The following is a 21,807-nucleotide window of genomic DNA, read 5'->3' on the forward strand; positions in this document are numbered from 1 at the left end:
TTAAAGCAGAAAATATTGCTCACTTTTTGTTTCTGCTCAGCAGAAAATGAGCAGGATACCAGTGTTTTGGCTGGCATGCCTTTTCTTGTCTTCCAAAGAGGATACAAAATGAACGACAAGAGGGAAAATACCCCTTTACCCGGTATCATATACTATAGTTCTTCTTGTTTGTGTATGTAAATTGTCGGGCAAATCAACCCATCTGCCCCCCCCCCCCCTTCACACCCTTCCCAACCGATGGGTCCCCATACTCAAAGGCAGAATTCCCCAAATTATAGGGAGTCAATGTACAGGTGCCAGACTGATTCCCTCCAAATTTGTCCAAGGAGAAATATTGTAGACGTAACGGTGGAAATGAAGAGAGAAAAAAAAAACTAAACCATGACTGAGACGATCTTCCTCTCTCAGGTTCAAAAACCTAACGGTAATCACCGGGACTCAGAACACCTTGAACTTTTACAAGCTCTTCAATCATTCTCTGTGTATGCTTCTTAACATGTACTACAAGTCATCAGAGCATGTTTTTTACTTTGTGGTTTGCCGCCACAGACCCTGATTACATCCAACCATCCACAAAAAATATCATCCATTCTTGCAAGGTATACATGCGAAAACAATATATTAATACTCAATCACTGTTTGAGCTGGACCGTCAAACACAGAGTACAGAGAAGAGAAAATATGACTTTTGGAAGTACAAGTGTGCCTCCTGTCAAATCTGGGATGATATAAGACAGGCGTTTGCAATTTCCTAGTCACCCGCTCACCCCGGAACACTTGCCCCCGACAACCGGGGCAAATTTCACCCGACGCCAAACTCTTTCCAATGGCGTTCCTCTCGTGGGAGGAGGGTTAAGGGTTCTCCGTTATGGAGGCCACGTTTTAAAACTTGTACATCGACCCTTAAAAAAAATTATTGACCAAGTTTGTTCTTCTTTAGACCGTTCACTCTCTCTGTCTTTCCCCCGGCCGCTCTCGCTGATATCTTTACAGCGATGAAGACCTACATAGACGGCTGGGGTCGTGGAGGTTCTGGCCCCGGGAGAAGTGCTTATAGCACTTAATAATAATGGGGTCTGTTGCGGTGGAACCATTTCCTCTGGGTGGGGTGTAGAGTCAATGACATTTATACGGGTGAAAACTGAGCTCCCAAACGGCATTACAGAGATGCAGTTAAAAACAGGCCTGATACTACACGAAGGTAATTTGATTGCCTCCATGCCCACTGATCATTGCCTTGGTGCCCTTGAAATGCTACAGTAGAAACTTACAATTTCCTCATTATAGGGTGCCCTTTCCAAAGAGAACATGCATTGGTGCCCATGCCCTTTTGAAAAGGAAGCATACAGGCCTGCCGTAATTCAAAAGCAGAATAAATAATTCTTCTTGAAATATATGACCATAATATCGATCACGTTGTGTCGGACTTCGACTTTGTTTTCACAAAACAAGTTCAAGAATATCTAAACTAAATCTCATCAAACCGTACGTTTTTCTATTTTGCCATCAAAACCAATTCGTTGGACGCTAGCCCATCTAGAAACAAAGCAGACCCAAGGAGCCCGTGGTTTAATACGGTGCCGAGTGACACTATACACACTCCCTCCTTAGATCTTCTGTACTTTTTGAAGGAGTTCCTTTTTGCAAGTCCCGAAACCTATTTTCGAATTCTCGCACTGTTTTCCCGTGTTAAAAATTTAACAGTTTCTGACAAGTTGAGCGAAGTGAGTAAGTCGATGATGAGTCGTGTTGAGCTGACGATTCGCCCACATTTAAAGTATCGACTACATTTCACTGGTCTTTCTCAACTTTGTTTAATAAGGGGACCATACACAACCACGCTAAAATTAAGCAAGAGACCCCAGTTAAATTGCTGTCGTGTGAATAGCACTAGAACAATACATTCATTCCGATTGCTGGACATCAATAAAAGCAATTGTCATACGGCAGCAATTGAGCAAGGGACCCTTGCTTAATTTGAGCATGGACTGCCGAACCTTCCACACGAGGTGCAATCGTGCTTAAATTGAGCAAGGGACCCTTGTTAAATTGATGTCGTTGGAAAGAGCTATATAGCCTCAAACCTTGCTCCTAAAATAATGTAGTCAGGATCTAAATGGTATATAATTGATGTACATAGCCAGTGGCTACATTATGGGTCCGGCCCAGAGAGTGTACCCAATGCACATTGGTGATGCGAACTAAAATGGTCACTTGGGCCTACACATGCACCTTTTACAAAGCCGGTTCTTCCTTGGTTTGTTTTCATGCTATTTCACTGTCATTTTGTTTTAATAATAAATAATATTTTGACATGTATAGTGACGTCACAAGTTCGTACAAGACCTATGGGATCTGTACTTCCTGCATAAAACTTGCACATCTCTCAATTGAGGAAAAACTTGTACATGCAGTTTAAAGTCACTGGACACTATTGGTAATTACTCAAAATTATTTACTTGGTAACGAACAATGGAGAGATGTTGATACTATAGTATAAAACATTGTGGGAAACGGCTGCCTCTGAAGTAACGTGGTTTTTGAGAAAGAACTAATTCATCAGTAGAATATTTGATTTGATTTCGAGACCTCAGCTGAGGTCTCGAAATCCAGCATCTGAAAGCACACAACTTCGTGCGACAAGGGTGTTTTTCGTCTATTATTATCTCGCAACTTCGACAACCAAATAAGCTCAAATGTTCACAGGTTTGAAGACTGGTCTTTGACAACTACCAAAGGTGTCCAGCAGGCCTGGTGTCCAGTGTCTTTAAGACTCTTGTGAACTTTTGACAAGAAGGAAGGACATCTCTAAAATGTTGTTCAGCAGTTAATTTAACATTTTAAATTTTATTTGTTAATTATGAAGCTAAATGTAACTTGTTCATTATGCCCTTTGTGGTATCTTCCCTGCAATCAGGAAATGCCTAGAAAGCCCACGAGGTCAGTGTTTTTGTAAACAAGGTGAAATGGTCGATGGCAACATGTTCGGACCGGCATATTTTACTGGATGGTTCGTATACAGTTAGTAACTTTGAATGCAATGGAGAGGCGATAACTCCTTAAACCGTGAACACTATTGGTAATTGTCAAAGACCAGTCTTCTCACTTGGTGTATCTCAACATATGCATGAAATAACAAACCTGTGAAAATTTGAGCTCAATTGGTCGTCGAAGTCGCGAGATAACTATGAAAGAAAAAAAAACACTTGTCACACGAAGTTGTGTCCTTTCAGATGCTTGATTTCGAGACCTCGAATTCTAAATCTGAGGTCTCGAAATCAAATTCGCGGAAAATTACTTCTTTCTCGAAAACTACGTCACTTCAGAGGGAGCCGTTTCTCACAATGTTTTATACTATCAACCTCTCCCCATTACTCGTTACCAAGTGAGGTTTTATGCTAATAATTATTTTGAGTAATTACCAATAGTGTCCACTGCCTGTAAGCATGTAGTTTAAAATATCAGTCATGTTCTCGTGACTCACAGTATTTAGGGAAATCTTTTCAACTAAGAACCACATGGTTGATCGAACGTTACATCAACATTAATTCACCGAAAATTGATGACTTACACGAAAACAAAATCCCGTGTCTCAGTTTGTTGGGTTACCCGTATGGAGCAAATTATTGAATCGTACAAAATGCTGTATATTGTTTGTTATTTATTTTTAACAAATGCAAAAGAAATATTAAGTGGCCTGACGTTTCGACCATGCGGACTCGAGCAGAGTCTTTCTCGAAGGCTCGAACACAAATTGATCTTGGATTAAAGGCACTGGACACTATTGGTAATTACTCAAAATAAGTGTTAGCATAAAAAACAAGCAATGGAGAGCTGTTAATAGTATAACACATTGTGAGAAAAAGGCTCCCTCTGAAGTAACGTATTTCGAGAAAGAAGTGATTTTCCTCTAAAATATTTGAATTTGATTTCGAGACCTCAGAATTAGATTTTGAGTCCCGAAATTAAGCGTCTGAAAGCACACAACTTTGTATGACAAGGGTGTTTTTTCTTCCATTATTATTATATAGTTTGTTATTTTATGCATATGTTGAGATACACCAAACCAGAGAAGACTGGTTTTTGACAATTACCAATAGTGTCAAGTGCCTTTAAAGAGCCGTAAATGAATAAGAGATCATTTTATCGGTGTGACTATTTCACTCACTTTTTGTGTTTGAAAAGTTTAACATTGAACTGACATTGAATTTTCACAGCTTGATATTGTTATCTTAGAGTCCAATAATACAGCGACCATCAACCCAGGTAACTTCTAATTCCCGAAAGTTCGTACTAAATTTCTGAAACAAATTTAGAAATTTCTTCCCACACAATACGCATTTCTGTTCGTGTCCACTATCAGCCTTGAACACACGATGCTAGTTAGCACAGTTATGCCCCCCCCCCCCCACATGTACAGGTAATCCACAGGAATATTATCCTACACATCTATGATAAGTTCCCCAAAAAACAATTTCCAGAAGTTCTACTGGAGTTGAAGGGTGCACGGACACAAGCACCGAGTAGGAGCATAATGGGGACCGGGGGTACAGAAGCGGGGCTCTACCCTCTCTACTGGCTGAAAGGACCGACCGACCGTCAGAGGCAAACCACTAATACGATGTCTTTCCGCTTACAAATTGGAGCGCATTGGCTTGTGTCACTCGTCGGAGTATTAAACCACTGGCTCCTCGAATCTCTGTTCCTTCTCAGCTCCCCCCTTAAAAAAAAAAAAACCCTGCTTCAGTCCCCCGGAGTCGGTGACCACTTAATTCATAACAAGTATGTGTCACGTAGTTCATTGATAATACAGTGATAATGTGGCTCGTCTATTAAGACAAGACCCCCGTTCCCCTGGGGGTTGAGACTAGGCGGGGGAATACAGCTTTGGGGAAGGGGCTAGCTACTTGAGCCTGTTTGAAGGGATTTGGGTCATCGCTGCTGCAATGCGCTTGGACACCTACGGGGAGTGGGGGTATGTAATACATTCTTGGTAAAGTTGATTGGAAACTCGGTCAAGTTAAGTACTTCCATCTCTCTCCTAAAGCTCTTCGACAGAAGAAGAATTTGTCATTCTTATGCACATGGCCCAGTTCCATAGAACTGCTTTATGGCACAAAAAAGGGAACCGAGCACAACAAAAATATGCTTTTTAATACAAGAATAAGGTTACCAGCCTGAGCTAAACTAGCCAATGTCACATGTACAATTTTTGACTGGTATCCTGTTCATTTCTGCTATCTAGTAGACACTTGTTAATTCAGTATTTTCTGCAGCTCTATTAAATTGTACGAAACCCCACTGCTGTCAGTGATGTTGTTTTTCTAAGCTTCTGTTTGTTCTGTAAAGCAATGATTTAGCATTATCAATTACATTGACCCTTTTCTCAATTACACTTCACCAAAATATCATCAAAATATAGTTCACCGCGGATCGCTGTATACGTGTAGAGTTTTCAACAGGATTCATTTAGCCATCACCACCCCCCCCCCACCGAAAATGCTAAATAATGAGTTTTGTTTATTAAAATGCCCAACCAATGCAACGAAAACTTAATATTGCAGTCTGTCCCCCTGTATACTATAATGATCACTGGCATTCATGACTGTTGAAGCACAAAGGACACTAGACAAAGATCCTAGGTACATCCTGAGCTTTGTCCAAATTACAAAAAATAACGTCGTACACAAATCTTACACCGAGACAGGAATAAATGGACAACAAATCACACCAAGTTTTTGTTTTACTTTTGTTTATCATTTGGCACTGCCCGTTAAGGCTTTTCCGTTTTACTCCTCACATGAGGGTTTAAAGACACTGGACACTACTGGTAAGTACTCAAAATACTTAGTAGCATAAAACCTGTACTTGGTAACGAGTAATGGGGAGAGGTTGATAGTATAAAACATTGTGAGAAACGGCTCCCTCTGAAGTGAAGTTGTTTTAGAGAAAGAAGTAATCTTCCAAGAGTTTGATTTCGAGACCTCATATTTAGAATTTGAGGTCATACAGCAAGTGAGGAGACTGGTCTTTGACAATTGCCATTAGTGTTCAGTGTCTTTAAACTATGTTCAACAAGCCTTCGTTTGTGATGGGAAAAGGGGCTTTCTCTGGTTGTTCTGTCTTTTACAGTACAAAATGTACACTAAAACGAACATTATTTACTGACTATTAAAATTAATCAATGACCTCTGTGCGAGGTATGACATCAGAGAGACAATATTGAACAAATTAACAAAGAAAATACTGACGACTGTATAGTAGAAACTGCGTAATTCTGTATTGCCTTGTTGTGTGTGTGTGGTGCAGTCGAATTGGAATATGACTCTTTCCTTATTCCAGAATCACAACACCAGTCTTGCTAGTAAACACAATTCAGATCTGTGGCAGTTGTATAATAACGGCCAAGTGGCCCAATTAAGGCACTTGGCCCAAATGAGGAGTATGGCCCAATTGCGGCATCCGAAACCTGATATGATAATCTGGCCGAACTGAGCAAAATTTCCCAATTCGGTAGTCAGACATGTATCTGATCATTCTGGCCGAATTGGGTCATCTGGCCGAATTGGGTCATTTGACCCATTTTCATATCATCTACAATACATGCCACACAGATGAACTACATAAAAACAATCAAGTGATAAACGCCAGACTCATAACAACTCGTCAGTGTGACCCGGAAGGAGTTGTGGCCACTCTTGACCCGTATATATCTGCTATGGATTAATCATTCTGACCCAGATCTTAACTTGGGTTCATGACCTCTTTCCATGATGACGTCACATCCGGTTTTGATGTGTATGTGTAAAAAAAAAAAAAGAATTTGCCAAGTTTAAAATTTGTCATGAATAGACGACATAAGCTTTTTGTTTTAACATTAAATGTATTAATATATTACGAACTATTTCATAAATAACCTTATTGTACAACAACTCTTTTTTAACTTTGCAAAAAATTTGCCAAGTATTCTATGTTACAAAACATAAATATATTCGACACCGTAAAGTATGTACACTTGATCAAACACGAATCCACTCTGAACGTATCTTTTGCTGTTTTTTTTTAAATTAAAATCTATGACTTCGGCACAATCAAGGCAGCATAATGCAAAATTGTTCGATTAAAAAACAAGTTAATACCCGATTTTGTTCAACTACTCGAAACAATAATAATATTCATAACAATAACAATAACAGAGATATCGCCAATGGTTTACAATGGTTTTTAAATAATGTGATCAATGAGAATTTGGAATTTGCAAAAAAGTCAAACTTGATTCATCAAATCCCAGAAGATTTGGAACTTTTCAATCAATTTGATCATTACATCTGAACACAGACTGGTGTTTAGTAAGAGAAGAATCTGATCTGTTCTGGCCAGATGGTAACTATAGATAGCCGGACTGCACTTATTAACTTCACCATTGATTCAAAAGCTAGTGGGTTGAATCTGCTAAGAATTCGACTATCTCAACACAACTCCAAGGTAGTTTGAGACATAGTTGAACCCACAAAGTAAAAATTACCCTGCCACAAAACACACACCCGTAAATTATTTTTCCTTTGGACGAGGGTATTTTTTTAATAGTCAGATCACATTTGTTGTTACCACTGTACATGAATTTGGATGGTACCCACAAATTATGGACGACAAAAGGAAGAATTTTCTCCCTCTTGATGTGACCAATTATATTTTTGACGCTATATTGGATAGAGTGCACATTTCTTTTTCTTTTGTTTTGTAGAAAGGCACAAACCTAATGGCGACAAAATTTGACTTCAGTGCGCGTGCGTACAGCAGAATTTAAACACACCGCCCTCAAAAATATGAAATTCAATCTCTACACCTAGTTTTAAACCCCACTTCATCCCATTCCATGAAATATAAACATAATATATCGATTCTAAACCCCACAAAATGAAGAGATTTCTGACCCAGAGATCGAGGATGAGAAAATGTTCGTAGACTGACGAGGCAGAGTCCCAGGATATAAGCGATCCGATACGCTTTGCTGATCGTGTAACAAACCCATGTCGATAATTCGGCGACTGTGCAAATTTATCTCAGACTTACTCTGTCTGTCAGGACCCCCCCCCCTTCCAACCCTTCTTAATGTCACAGCTACAGCCATCGATTTTACATGATCTCTCGGAATTAAAACGAATCACCCCCTCGAATGGTGGGGTTTGATGTCGCCTCTTATAACACGGGATCGACACACACAAAATCAAGGCTTGGAACTAAACACGGGGGGACGAGGACAAACTTGGTAACGAAAACATTAAAAACGAAATTGATTTTTGTTTTTTTCTAAGCTGAACAAACATGGTTATTTTTGTGACAAACATCTACATGAAAAAGCTCGCATCTCGATTGAGACTTTTGGTAATCAATCAAGTTGCATGAAACCCTGACATAAAGTGTTTACAATAATGCACCACAAAATTACAGATTGCTAGAAGAATGGTAAAAAACAACACCACAATTATTTTGTCGCCATGTCTTTGTGATGGGTCGACGTATTGTGAACTAGCACCTCTACAGAAATCAAAATTCCTGACAATATTTAGTTTTTTGATCAATATTGGCCCACATCAATCGGTAACATTTTGTAATTGAAACGATTTTTTTGTTTTACTTACTGAACAATAGCGAGGGCGGTATTTCAGAGGTTAAGAAAAATACATGTCCAGACAGCATCTACACGTTATAAAGTGTTGGTTTATGGTGGCGTTACCATCTCTTTTTTTAAGTTCATCATTTTAAATATCTTGGTGCGAATTTTCGTTTACCTTTTTTTCTTCAAAAGTTCATAATAATTATAATCTATTCTTTAAATTAAGGAGATGATGACATCATATTAAAATGTTCATGCGTCACTTAGGCTCCTTCTCAAGCCCGCTGACCATTCTTTGAATATTTTGAAGCTCACTGGCGGCTGAACTAACAACGGAGGCTACGGGACTCGTGGCGTTCTTCGTGACGCTGATCGTTGGCGACGTCGTCGAGTGTCCAAGCAAACTCGACGAATGAAGAGAGTTCTCATAGGGTAGCGTACTTGCCAATGGACTCGCTGTTGTGACCATCGTTGTGCTGGTAGCCGGCAAGGCGTACGGCGAAAACCTGAAGCGCGGGTGACCGCTGAATATTGCACCGGTGCATGCATTGCTTGCATAGGCCTGGCTCAATGCCGACGGGTCTGAGTAGAGTCCGAAACCAGACGCGGCAAGACCAGACTGAGAAGCTAGAAGGCTCTGATGAGCGGTCAGCGCAAACGCTGAATGAGCGTCCAGACAGTGATGAGTTGAGGGTGAGTAGGAGCCAGACGACGGCGGTACAAAAGGAATCATGTGCGACATTGCTCCTAGGTTCGCCACACTACCCGGTAGAGCCATCTGCGGGTGCAGGAAAAACGGGTGCGGGGTCGGGTACACGGGGGTGACCACCGGAGGGTGTGAGCTGTGCCCGGTGGCCGCCGCGTGGAACGGGTTCATGACAGAGGCGGGCGAGCCGCTGCTGCTTTTCTGGGATAAATCACTCTTCTCAGAAGTTGAGTCTCTGTTCTCCTGTTTCCTACTCGTGCGCTCATCAGAGTCCGATTTGCTGCCGTCGTCGTGATGATGGTGATGCCTCTCCCCTAAGGAAGGCATCTTCTCTCGGCTCACATCTCGCATCTCAACATCCTCCAGCTTGGTTTCATGATGAGACCGCCTCTCGTGTTCGGCCCTACGGCGTAGGATCTCGGTCACCTCTTCGTGGTCGGCGGCTAGCCTGGAGGCTACGTCCCGATCGTGGTGTGAAATAACTGGAGAGAGAGAGAAAAATAGGATACAAAATTATGAATATTTATAAGGGAAGGGTGTGTGTACCATCGGTAATTACTCAAAATATCTTTTGGCGAATTATTATCAAGAACAACAGTCCAGGGTATCAACAGCAGCTCCACGTCGTCGAACTGATTTTGTCTTGCCCGAGAGGACGTGAGATGTATGGATAATTAATTAAGAAAATAGAATTAGCTCTTGCAAACTGCTTCCCAACCAAAGGGAGCTAGGTATATAAATGAACAACATAGTTTAGTGTCCTGATGTTTGGACCCTAGCAGAGTCTTTCTCAAAGGCTATATTTTAGCCAGCCCTTCAATCTTCAAGAAGAAATCTGCTAGGGTAGAAACGTCAGGCCACTAACAGTCAAATCTCATGTTTTCTTGTTCGTTGAAAACGCAATTATTTCGAGAAAACTTTCAAAAGTGGACGACTACCCCAAGACTGAAAATATACAAATATTTTCTTCTTTTCGAGTCAAACAAAACAACTAGATCTGTCGGCAAATCCAGCGAAAGTAGACACTTTTGGAATTGAATCTACTGGCCTGGACGCACTGAGCATTTCAAAACCGAAAATGTCGGCTTAAATTCGGAAATCTCTTTTATCAGAACAGACACAAACATTCATATTTAAAATGATAATATATTGACCGAGTCTGTAAGAGTGCTTCTGAACCACCGTGCCGTTAAAATACATAAGCTACTCCTTCTCTCAGTCTCATAATGAGGCACTCAATCACCATAAAACAATACACCACTGACAATGAGTACGTGGAATCCAACCCTGACCTTGAAGAGGTGTACATGAGTGAATCACTGATTGATCCCCCCCCCCCCGTCGGATGTTTTCGAAATCGGTTACCCAATGATCGGATATGAAATAATCGGATACTCGGGTCCCAGAGTAATCCGAATTTAATTCGGACTAATTGGAATATGGCTCCGTCTATTTTTTTATTGCTAACAAGGCATCGTTGGTTTTTTTTTCTTCTTCCAAGGATAAATACATTATGAAGTGTGTGTGTGTGGTGCTTGTCTGTACGTTACGCATGTGTGATGGTAGACAACTCAAGCTAATTGTACGTATAATGCATCACCACTGTCAAGATTCCAGCATTACCATCGTGTAGTTGGTGTACATCCCTACATGGTTTGAAAACCTTAGACAGAATACGTTCATGAACTACTTGCTGTAATAGGCCCACAGTGTTGCTATCGTGTAGTTCATGTACAGCCCTTCATCATTTGAAAACCCTAGACAGAAAACCCTGACGAACTACTTGATGTAAAACCTACAGTAAGGTGCCCAACATAATTGCCATCGTGTAGTTGATGTACAGCCCAACATGCTTTGAAAACCGTAACAGAACACGCCCACGAACTACTTGATTTAATAAAATCCACAGTGTGCGGTCGTCTCACAACTTACTTTTATCTTCGTGTTTCTCGGAACTCGTCGTGCTGACTTCGCCAGCCTCGGGTTCCGGGTCGCTTGCTACGTCATCGGGATCCCTGTGGTCAAGATCGTAGTTAGCCGACGGATATTTTCTGAAAGGAGTCATCATACAAAGTTCAAGATGAAATAGCAGTCGGGTTGAGTTAAATGTTAATGAAGAAATTAAATTTAAAGCTGTTAATAAAACTTGTACATTTGACAAACAATAGGTTACTGCTTTTTTATGAAGCAGAAAGTTTTCCCCTCATTGTTGGAACAAATTGGGGATCATCTTTAACAAACTAATGATATTTAATTTTAAGGTCACCATAAACAATATTACCCAAAAAAAAAAAAAAACACATTATGAGAAATATTCTTGAACAGAAATAATTATTGCTAATACAATCAATACAGATCAATAATTTCTCACGACCGAAAACTTAAGTGTCAAAGTATGTACGATTTATCGCACATAAATGGAACAAGGCAAACAAAGTCCTTCATTTCAACATCTGTCGAAAAAAAAAAATAATAAACAAAAGAAACCCACAATGATTTCACAGTTTTCAGAGAAGCTTAAAACCGTGAAGTTCAAAGGTTCACGACAGTGCAATCACTGTTGGCAATGTTAACTCTCAGAACACAAACATCGAACAAAAACGAAAGCAAAGTTTCGGTTTATGTTCCTTTTCGAGTTGTCAATTTTAGACAGAAGATGTAAATTAACACACATTCAGCTTGCGACAAATCTATAACAGAGTTTTGGGTTCAGAATTCTGTAATCAGTGTCATTTTGCTTATAAGCAACAAATCAAGGGGGTCATTATTCCCGTGATGGTAAACCATGATTTATGTTTAGTAACAATCAAACCAATTCAATAATTAATCGAAAATAAAACGAGGAATAGAGACAAACAAATTTGAAATCAGATATTCAAATCATTATCATTTGATTTCAACATGTTCGTTTCCTCGTAGTTGTATCTAGAGTTCGAAAAAGTACAAGGTAGGCGACGCGTGACGAACCAAATCCCTTTTTGCTCCCTCATCCATGAAATGTCACTCTTGATTTACGATTTTGAGGAAAAACATGCTCCTTTGTGGGCCTTCCCTCTTCCCCACCACCCTGCCCTTGGGGTTCTTACCCACGCGTAACCCACCGGGCCTACCGTTAGACAAACGGTATAGATTCTCACTAACTTTTCTCTCCCTTTTATTCAAAACTATGACGTAAAACTGATTTTTTTTTTTAGGAGAACAATTTTAAAAGATTGATTTGTTGTTGTTTACTGGCTTATGAAGTTCTAGGTAATAAATCATCACTTTTGAAAGTGAATGATGAAATCATATTCATATCTTTCAACAGGAAATTGTTTAATTCAAATTAAATTTACTTTAAAAGTCTGCCTACCTTTTTTCTCGTTTGCCCGTTGCCTGGTCCCTGAAGCCCTTGGCGAATGGATTATTGTCGATTTTCAGTTGTGTGACCTGCAAGTAAACAAAAAACACAAAAAGAAAGTCCATAAACATAAAATTAAAAGTAAATTGTACAGAGCCCAAACAAGGCACAACGATACATTAAGTAGACAAACCAACCGACCCTTTCACTGGCCAAAGTTAACTAGCCTAAGGACACTACTCTTTTTAGTCTGATCCCCTTCCAATTGTTCATGGGATACCCATAACTAATAAACACATGGATTTGAACTTATGACTACATGTCGTTTAGGCTCTTTCTAATATATCAGCTACGGCTCTGACTTTTGCTTGATCACCATGTTAAAGCGAAGCAACACCGGCGATATCAAATTTAAGTGGCTAGAACATCACACACATGGTTGAAGTGGGGTGGTTGTATTTTATTTCAAAAAGAAGAAAGAAAAAATGTTTTATTTCATTTTGATTGGGGGCCGTTTTATTTTTTCTAGACGCCATGGTTCCTTCTTCGTGTCGGAAACGGATAGACGCGCGCGCCAAACACGATCCGAGTCCAGACGACATAGGGTTTTGTATTACACCATGGTATTAGCGGTCCGTCTCCTCCGGATTGTGTGTTTTTAAGACGATTCACGGATCACCGGACCGGGTGGAGACAAACGTCTACAGCTTTCCAAACCAACCTACTCGAATGGAGGAACGGAGCGAGCTGATCCGGTTAGGACGCGCCGGAACAATCCCCCTCTCGAGTCTTGAAATTATCACAACTGAGCTCAAGTTACTTGAGATAGGGAAACAACCCAAAACCAATTTCGATTTTTGTTTTCACCCCCGGTATGATCTTGTCTTTTCCTCCTTTTCAATGTTTTTATTTTCTGGGAAAGATGTTTTTTTTTTTTTTTTTTTTTTTTGATTTTTTTTGTAGTTGTGATTTTGAGAAATATGAGTCTCATTTACCGGAGTGCATATCAAAATCACCACAACAAAAACAACTTTGTAATCAATCATTAATAAATTTGGTTTAATAACTAGAATCTCTGTTTAAGTATGTAACCAACCCACGAGTTTTTGCTAAACACTGTTTGTGCGAAACTCAAATCTGTTTTTCAAAAGTATTATTTATTTAATTTATGAAATACTATTTTCGATAAACAGAATTGTAAGTGTAGTAGAATGAATATCTATTGTGAGTTCCGATTACGCAAATAAAAATGCAAGAAAGAAAAAACCGCAATCTAAATATATCATATACGTGTGCTTCAAACAAATTGTCCGCGGGTCACGAGCAATGGACCGTGTTTGGAGCTCTGTTTGGTGCCGACCCAACTAGCCCCTCCACGGGGATGCAGACACGATGAACAATGCCTCAACCGGACGTCCGTGCGTCGATCCTCTACACAACAAACAGGAAGAACTCCACCGAAAATCCAACCCAAAAACAAGCCCCAAAACAGTCGCAACAAAAAACACCTCGCCATACAAAACAGAACCCCACCGTGTTCTACATGTGATTCCGTTGACGTTAAATATTTGATAAAAACTCACCGTTTTGTTGGGCACTGTTTACTTGTTTTTTGTGTGTGAATGTGTGCAATTGTGTATATGAAATGAATACAAATGCTATGTCAATTTTCCTCAAGTATTTAACAAACTTTCAGTTCATGATCTCTTATTCACTCATCTCAAATTTTATTTTTTATTTATTTTTTTTTTTAGGGTTAGCTGACAGCACATTTACGAAACAAGTACAGTCGATCTCAAAATGAAAACCGAAAGTGCAAGAGAACAGAGGTGTGACACCATGGATTTATGATTCATTCCTAAAAACATAATCATACTATTTAAATATAACACTTCATGAATGAACGGGCGACCAGAAATCATTAGCAGCTCGTGCGCGTTGTTGGTCACAGATTGTTGAATTTTCTATGGTAAACAACTTCCGAGTATTCTCTGTGTATAATGTTAATACAACACATTCTGTCTAGCGAAGTCTGCACAGTCAACCTTCATGGTTTGCTGTTTTTATCTTTATAGCATTTTTTTGTGTCTCTCTCTTTCTCATCTTCACACTAAAGCGACTGGTGTGAAAATCGCAGGGTGCTAGCGGTAGGGGATGGCGACATTTTGCACGCAAAGCGATTTGCAAACCACAGCGCGTACATATGGTTGGCTCTAGGGGGGATGAGGCCCTGACCGGCGTGATGAAACTTTTATCAAATTTCGCCCCTGTATTATTTAACTATGGCAGTTTTGATTTGTTGTCTTACTTTTCTTGGCTCTCTGTCACTCCATCTTTTATTTGCCGTTTGAGGAGGGAGGGTAGGTGTGAACAAACCACGTTTACAATACGAGGTTTGAATAATATCTCTCTTTTTTTATCCTCTCCTTTTTATACGGACTGAAAGCCGTGCGTGAAAATAATTAAATCCCGCCAGACATCGGGCATGAGAGTTTTGACGCAGTTTTTTTCTTCGTCTTCTCCACTCGTCGCTGCTGATATAGAGCGGTATAAAAAGAAGTGTTGAAGCGCAGGCAAGCCACAGTTTAACACGTTGTGATGTCATCCCGTTGTGTGCATAGTTTGTGTTGTGATGGGGGGGGGGGGGGGGGGTGGATCTTTAACTCGATCATACGGGTAACATCGTCTCCATTAGCGTCAAAAATAGGATTACAGAAAGCAAGAGAGCATCATTCGACTGACGGTCTGATGCCCACGACCAAAGCCAGAGGGGGGAGGGGATTCTATACTCCGCTAATAAGGAGTGATTTTCACTGCAGGTTGCTGCCAGACACTCGAAGAGGGAGAGACGGCGGCGCCTAGACCTTGCCCGCTGGGAGCTGTGGAGGTGACGGGTCGTGCATTGGCAGGCACTGGCAGGCAGTGGACAGGTTTCTCTTCACTGCGGGCACACACGGAACAAGGCGCGTAGTTCTCACCCGTCTGTAATGAGTCTCGAATGAAGGGAAGCACCTAGGGGCGGGGAAGTAACACACAAAAAGGAGGGGGAGGTCGAGCTATAATGACCGATTGGTCCACAGGTGCGATTGATATAACTATCTTGTCAAGGCGTGAAAGAGTCATACCGAGGCCGTTACAAAGCTGCGATTCCCCGGTCCGTCACATCACTGTCAACTCGGACTGATTACCTTTTTCATTCCCGTACTATTCAAATGTTTTTGTTTTGTGCGTTCGTGTAAAACCTGCCATTTTTATGATGCCATTAAACGGTTCCAACAGTGCACGCGTCTTCACGCCCCATCGCCTTTGCACTTTTCAAAATGGCAGCATGATGAAAAATGGTTACGTCTCCCTCCGAATCCATGGCCACGTCAAAGCTTTGCATTAATACAACATGATGGTAGAAACATACACTGTTTCAATTTCCCTAATTCGTCATCATAACAATACACCTAATGCTTCTTTTGAGAGCTACTTAGACATGGACCACTTAAAATGGTCGTTTTAGTTTTCAGTTAGGTGATAAAAATCCATTGTGCTTGACGAGATGCTCCTGTGAACTCCATTACCAAGAAAATCAACCTTCAGATCATAAAGGCAAAATAAATTGCCTGGAGTTTACACAAGCAGGTGTATAAAACATTCATTAATTTCACTCTTCTCCGAGGTATAACTTCGTGTTTGAAAGGGCAAGGGCACCAATGCATTTTCTCCTTGGAGTAGGGGCACCATATGACTATGAGGAAAGTGTACATTTTCTAGTGGAGCATTTCAAGTGCACCAAGGCAATGACCAGGGGGCATGGAGGCAATTACCTTCGTCCGTGAAGTAACAGGCCCGAGTGGTAAAGTTATTCAAAGGTCCTTCGGGAAGAAGATCAAAGAACACAACATTTGCAGAGGGCAGTGAAGGGAAATAATTGCATATCTCCTGTGGAATTCTGAGCAATTTGTAAATTTTTTACACATATTTTGTTTATATACACAAAAATGATCGTTAATAATTCTACCTATATCATAAAAGTGAAGAAAAAAACAAACAGATAAAACACAGAAAAGAAAAGACAAACAAAAACAACAGATAAAAACACCCGACCAATTGACTGGTGGGGAGTTCACGCTATCTACCTTAATTACCTACACGGTTCTTTTTTTCTTTCTTTCTATTATAACTAACGGGTTTTGTCGTCGGGGCCGAGTATTACCCAAGCTGGCGCCGGCAAGGTTTGAACATCCAGAGCGCGTACCAAGAATCCGACCTTGAGGGTGGGGGGGGGTGGGGGAAGAGGATGCAAAGTGGCATCCAACCATGAGATATGTCTGCACACTCCCACTCTATATATAAAGCCAACTAAACAACATCTGTATTTGTGCTGAAGTCCTCAATCATTGGCGATGACGATGGACTTAAAAAACGAGCTGAGCAATAGCCAGAGTAATATTTCCTTTTTGTGTTAATCAAACTCCAATTCTTTTTTTTTAATCGGGTGTTTAATTGGTTGTCTCTTTTCTGTATGTCCCTGTCTTTTTCTCTAATGGATGATTACAGGGTTGGAAAAACCTTGAACCCATGGGGTACGGGGTGAATTTGATGAGCGTTTCCCTTTTCCCACCACAAACAATGAGCAGAAAACTGTTCAAACCACTTTCTCACCCCCAGACCGATGGTGTTTAATTATTCACCATTTATGGCGGCACTGTCATTATTGACAATTTTTTTTTCTTTCTAAATGGTTGACTTGAAAGGCACTCTCGCGCCATCAGACCACATACAGTTATCGTGTTTAATTAATTTTATTTATTTAAAAAGTACACACTTAACAATAGGGTAGCACTCTACTGCGCTAGCTGTGAAGACAGTTAGGAGTGAGAGGGAGAGTGTGTGTTTTTCCCATCGTTCGGTTAAACTTCGAAGTGCTGTGTTTTATTGACAAGATATTTCGTTAGAATGTTCTTCTCTTTTGGTGGTTGTTTGTGTCCGCACCTACTGATCGATGGTCAAATTCATCTGGTTAGGTATATATAAAGACTGTGTCTACATCAGCTCTTTGGGAAACTCATTTAATTAAGGTTCGCTGGGTATCAATCAGGAAAGCTTCGTCTCTTCACTGCGATTCATTCAGTGAAGCCAACAATTGTGGAAGACAAAGAATGATTTAGGAAGAAGAATTTTCGCCTTAAACAAAGAAAACAACTATAAAGGACTTTCGAAAAGAATGACACCCTCAACAACAACAACACAGCAACAACAACAACAGCAACAACAATATTAACACAAAACAAAACAGCAGCAGCAACATTACAAACAACACCACCAACAATAGCAGCAACAACAAGAAGAATTTAATTTGGTATTTAAAAACCAACTTCGTTTTCAATTTTTATAGAGGGAAAGACTTCTCACACAAAATAATATTTGACTTTAATCCCAATATCTCCTACGACTTCTCGTGAAGATTATTTTTTCGTGAGATTTATCACTGTTATTAACAACTACCTCGTCTCCGTTTTGTTTGTACTTTTTTGTCTTCTTCTGATTTCCAAGATACAAACACTCTGGAATGAGCAGCACCGACAAAGTGCCGTTACGGGTGAGAATTCTCCCCTTATAGCTTGAACCTTGCCGTATTGAGCTGGCAAAACCTCAAACAGCAAACGAAGCAATCTCGAAGATTTACGATCGAAAAAGTCGAAGATTACAATCCTCCGAGTGTTGACTGAAAATTGCTTAAGTGACGTGCGACGCACATCTCTCCCATTCGTCTTCTTTTTTTCTTTTTTTTTCTCGGTGAGTGGAAGGGGGGGGGGGGCTTTTGCGGAGCCGACAACCGCAATAAATAATTTATTCGGGATATTTGAAAGTCATCACAATTTGTTTTTCTTTCGCGTGAGTAAACAAACTAAAAAATAGCCCTTTTCAAATTAGTAAGTTTTATAATGAAATAATATATCATTCATTAGATTGTCAGCCAATGATAGGTTGGCCACTTTTTTTCTTCCTTTTTTTGTCATTTTGGTAATAAAAATGAAATTACTGCCTGTTAATTTGCCAGGAAGTTTAATTAATTTTGGTTATTAGGGTAGATCATCATTATAACCTTAATCATCAAGCCAAACTTCACTAATTTCAAACTTCAGATTAACTTTTTTTTTAATATGGAAATGACGGACCTGTCAAATGGCCAATATTGGTTGATATCTCATAACCGAGCTAATGTTTTTCCGTGGTCTAGTGTTGAGAGAGTTTAACTCGAAAGGCAATTGGAGGCGGGTAAAGTCAACTATCTCAATGGTTACTATCCACAGATACTCCGGTAAAATACAGAAGTCTTCACATGCCAACTTCAAGCGATAGATTTCACGAACAGCTCAATTTGAAGATGGACAACGAGAAGGAAAATAAGAGCAAAGAATATTTAAAAAAACATCAGAAGCTCACTCGGTGATTTACGAGACTACCTGACACAGCTCGGGTTCTCCCCAAGGAAACATATACACAGTCTACCGTGCACCGTGTATAAACAGAAGCAAAAAAAATTGCTTGTAAAAACCACTAATATTGCCCCTGTCAGTCACACGAACGTTAAGATAACAATGCAAAGCACAAGACTGTAAACGAATACAGGTATTAAACTAACTGAGATTAATGAATGCATTTAAGTGGTTTGCTGCTTCAAAATTTGACCCCATAGATTCGTGGACAACCGAGCAAACCAGTGTATCAATTTTTATTAGACCTGATATTTCACGGAAGCATTGGCAACGAAGGCGATTGCCTCCGTGCCCCCTGATGATCATTGACTTGGTGCCCTTGAAATGGTCGAGGAGAAATTTACAAATACAATTTCCTCATAGGGTGGGTGCCCCTGCCCTTTCTAAAACGAAACATAAAGGCTTGTTATCCCAAACATCTTAGACTCACTCTCTCTTGGATGATCCTGTGTCATTTCTTAAGAAACCCACCCCCTTTTACCCAAGCCATTCTACAAAGACCCGTTGATGCTTAACATTATTTTTTCCCCGATGACTTGGTAAACAAATTAGGTTATTTTGAAGGCCGACAGCAGCTCTACCATTAAAGATCATGACGTCTCCATTTCTTTCCTATCTTCGTCAAGTCATTAAGTCAACCTAGCCAGTTACTCATCAAATCTCCATTGACAGCAAAAGAAATGTCCCTAATTATGAGAAATGCGCGAGTATGAACGAGAACTAAAATAGCGAGGTGGTTAATTTAGGTATGGGCCAGGGCAGCAGAATGACTGATGAAATAATGAGCCATTAATTGTTCGGACTCCAAAGAAAATGCCATCAAATAACATTCCCAGTCAACAATGGTCACAACTCACAAAGTCGGGGGGGGGGAGCTTTGTTAATTATCCTTACTATTCTTTATCCTTACTAAAAAAATGTATAACAGAGTATTATTTTGTTAACATGCAACAGGTGGGCAGGTCTGCTTGCATAAACTGAGTGGGGCACCAGTTCAACAATGTAAACGTTATGGAATTTTGGATGGTGATCGGTTTCTGTTATAATAAGCAACATTTGTCTGTGCTTAGCAAATGCGTATGCTTTATATACATGCTTTATGAAATTGGGACCTGTAACAGATGGGGTCATGCAAATGAAATGGTCGGGTGGGGTAAATTTAAGAGGAAACTTACCTTTTCGTTTTGATAAGCAGTGACTGCAATAAAGTCCGTCTCTCGAAAGACGAATGTGCGGAAATGACTCCACGGCAGCTTCAAGATGTCGTTTGCCTTGACGATGTGAAAGCGAGGTTGATATTTATGCATCGAGTTTAAAATCGTCTGCTGGTGGAAGAGAAAAAAAGACAAAAAAACATCATCACTTTTGGGTAGAAAACAAACACTTTTGGGGCAGAAAACACTGTAAATACCGGGTGAATTTGGACACAAACAGTTTAGTTGAGTCCATTACATTCATTGCACAACCATCAAAATACATTGAGGAAAACTCCGAACCGGCACTCATGCCCACTAAATGGGAACGTTATTTGTACAGCGGTGTTTTTTTTTCAAAAACCATAGAAGTAAAAGAGGAAATCGTATGATCCGCAAAGCACTTGAATGTTTGTAGACCTTTAATGAACAAGTAACTCTTAAAAGAGGTCATTGAAGAAAAAAAAATGTTTGAAATGAAAGTGAACATAAATTACCAACTAAACAGGAAATGCACGTGTCATCTAAAATACACAAGGCAGTTTTATGATGAAAGCGAGAAAAACAAGGGAGAAATTTATCTGTTTTGACCAGGGCCTCGTAATGATTTTGTCCTCGAGTGGTGTCGAAGGACTAGCGGCCCACCTGGAAAGGGGAGCCCCTTGCTCCCATGGGGTGAGCCGGGCTGGCAAGGTGACCTTAGTTCCTCGTCGTTCGTCGAATGTTCTATTCCAATTTTTCATAAACATGCTACATATACACCACAATATTTGTGTTTATTACATAAATAATTTACAATCTTTTCACTGGGATTGAACCTTGTGATTAACAAGCATAAGGAAATTACCAATTGGCAGTAAATCATTGAGTTTTGTCATTGGGTCTATTTCCATTTTGGGGTGATTTTTATAATGGAGGGTGTAATGCCATCGTGACAAGGCTAGCACATTTCAATCAGCGAGTCTATTTTGTTTGCACTTCCGCTCTGAAACGACTAAAACCATTGAAACTTTAAAAAAGAATCCCCCTACCCAGAATTTGCAAAGTATTGTTTCACTTCGCGGCAAAAGGGATACACTCCCATGGGTTTAACAAACAGAGAGAGAATGTTTAAGGCAAACATTTCTATAAATGTTGAGGGTTTTCGTTTACTGTTTTTTTTTTCAAACTGAGTCCATTAATTGACTAAGTAGTCATTAAACCCGCGAGGAGAAACACTATCACTGTCTGTCACGACCCTCAATGGGCGGCGTGGTTGACAGTGTGTACACAAAAATAGATTCAACCTTCGATTAATGAAAGTAAAATATTATTTCATCCGTAATCTAGTGCATTACGCCACGAATTTGGCTTCCGTTTCAAGCCATAACAATCCGGTGTGGTACCCAACTACTGGATTCCTCACGCATGAGCGCATGGAACTCAACGGACAATACCTTTCAAGGTTTTGATGTTGATGG

General features: G+C 40.1%; 1 protein-coding gene across 4 annotated transcripts in view; it reads right to left on the reverse strand.

The window, feature by feature from the left end:
- Positions 1-5,991: 5,991 nt before the first annotated feature.
- LOC117290374 (T-box transcription factor TBX2-A-like) overlaps positions 5,992-21,807 on the reverse strand; it is a 47,039-nt gene continuing 31,223 nt past the window's right edge. For 3 of the 4 annotated variants that reach the window (XM_033771736.1, XM_033771737.1, XM_033771735.1), the window contains 4 exons: positions 20,330-20,479; positions 12,676-12,752; positions 11,256-11,374; positions 5,992-9,805 (listed from right to left, as the gene is read on the reverse strand). In XM_033771736.1, the coding sequence (XP_033627627.1) occupies positions 8,877-9,805; positions 11,256-11,374; positions 12,676-12,752; positions 20,330-20,479 (1,275 nt within the window). In that variant the 3' untranslated portion in view covers positions 5,992-8,876. The remainder of the gene's footprint in view (positions 9,806-11,255; positions 11,375-12,675; positions 12,753-20,329; positions 20,480-21,807) is intronic. The other variant, XM_033771738.1, reaches the window with a different exon arrangement.

This window comes from Asterias rubens, chromosome 5 (genome assembly GCF_902459465.1).
Source record: "Asterias rubens chromosome 5, eAstRub1.3, whole genome shotgun sequence".
NCBI lineage: Eukaryota > Metazoa > Echinodermata > Asteroidea > Forcipulatida > Asteriidae > Asterias > Asterias rubens.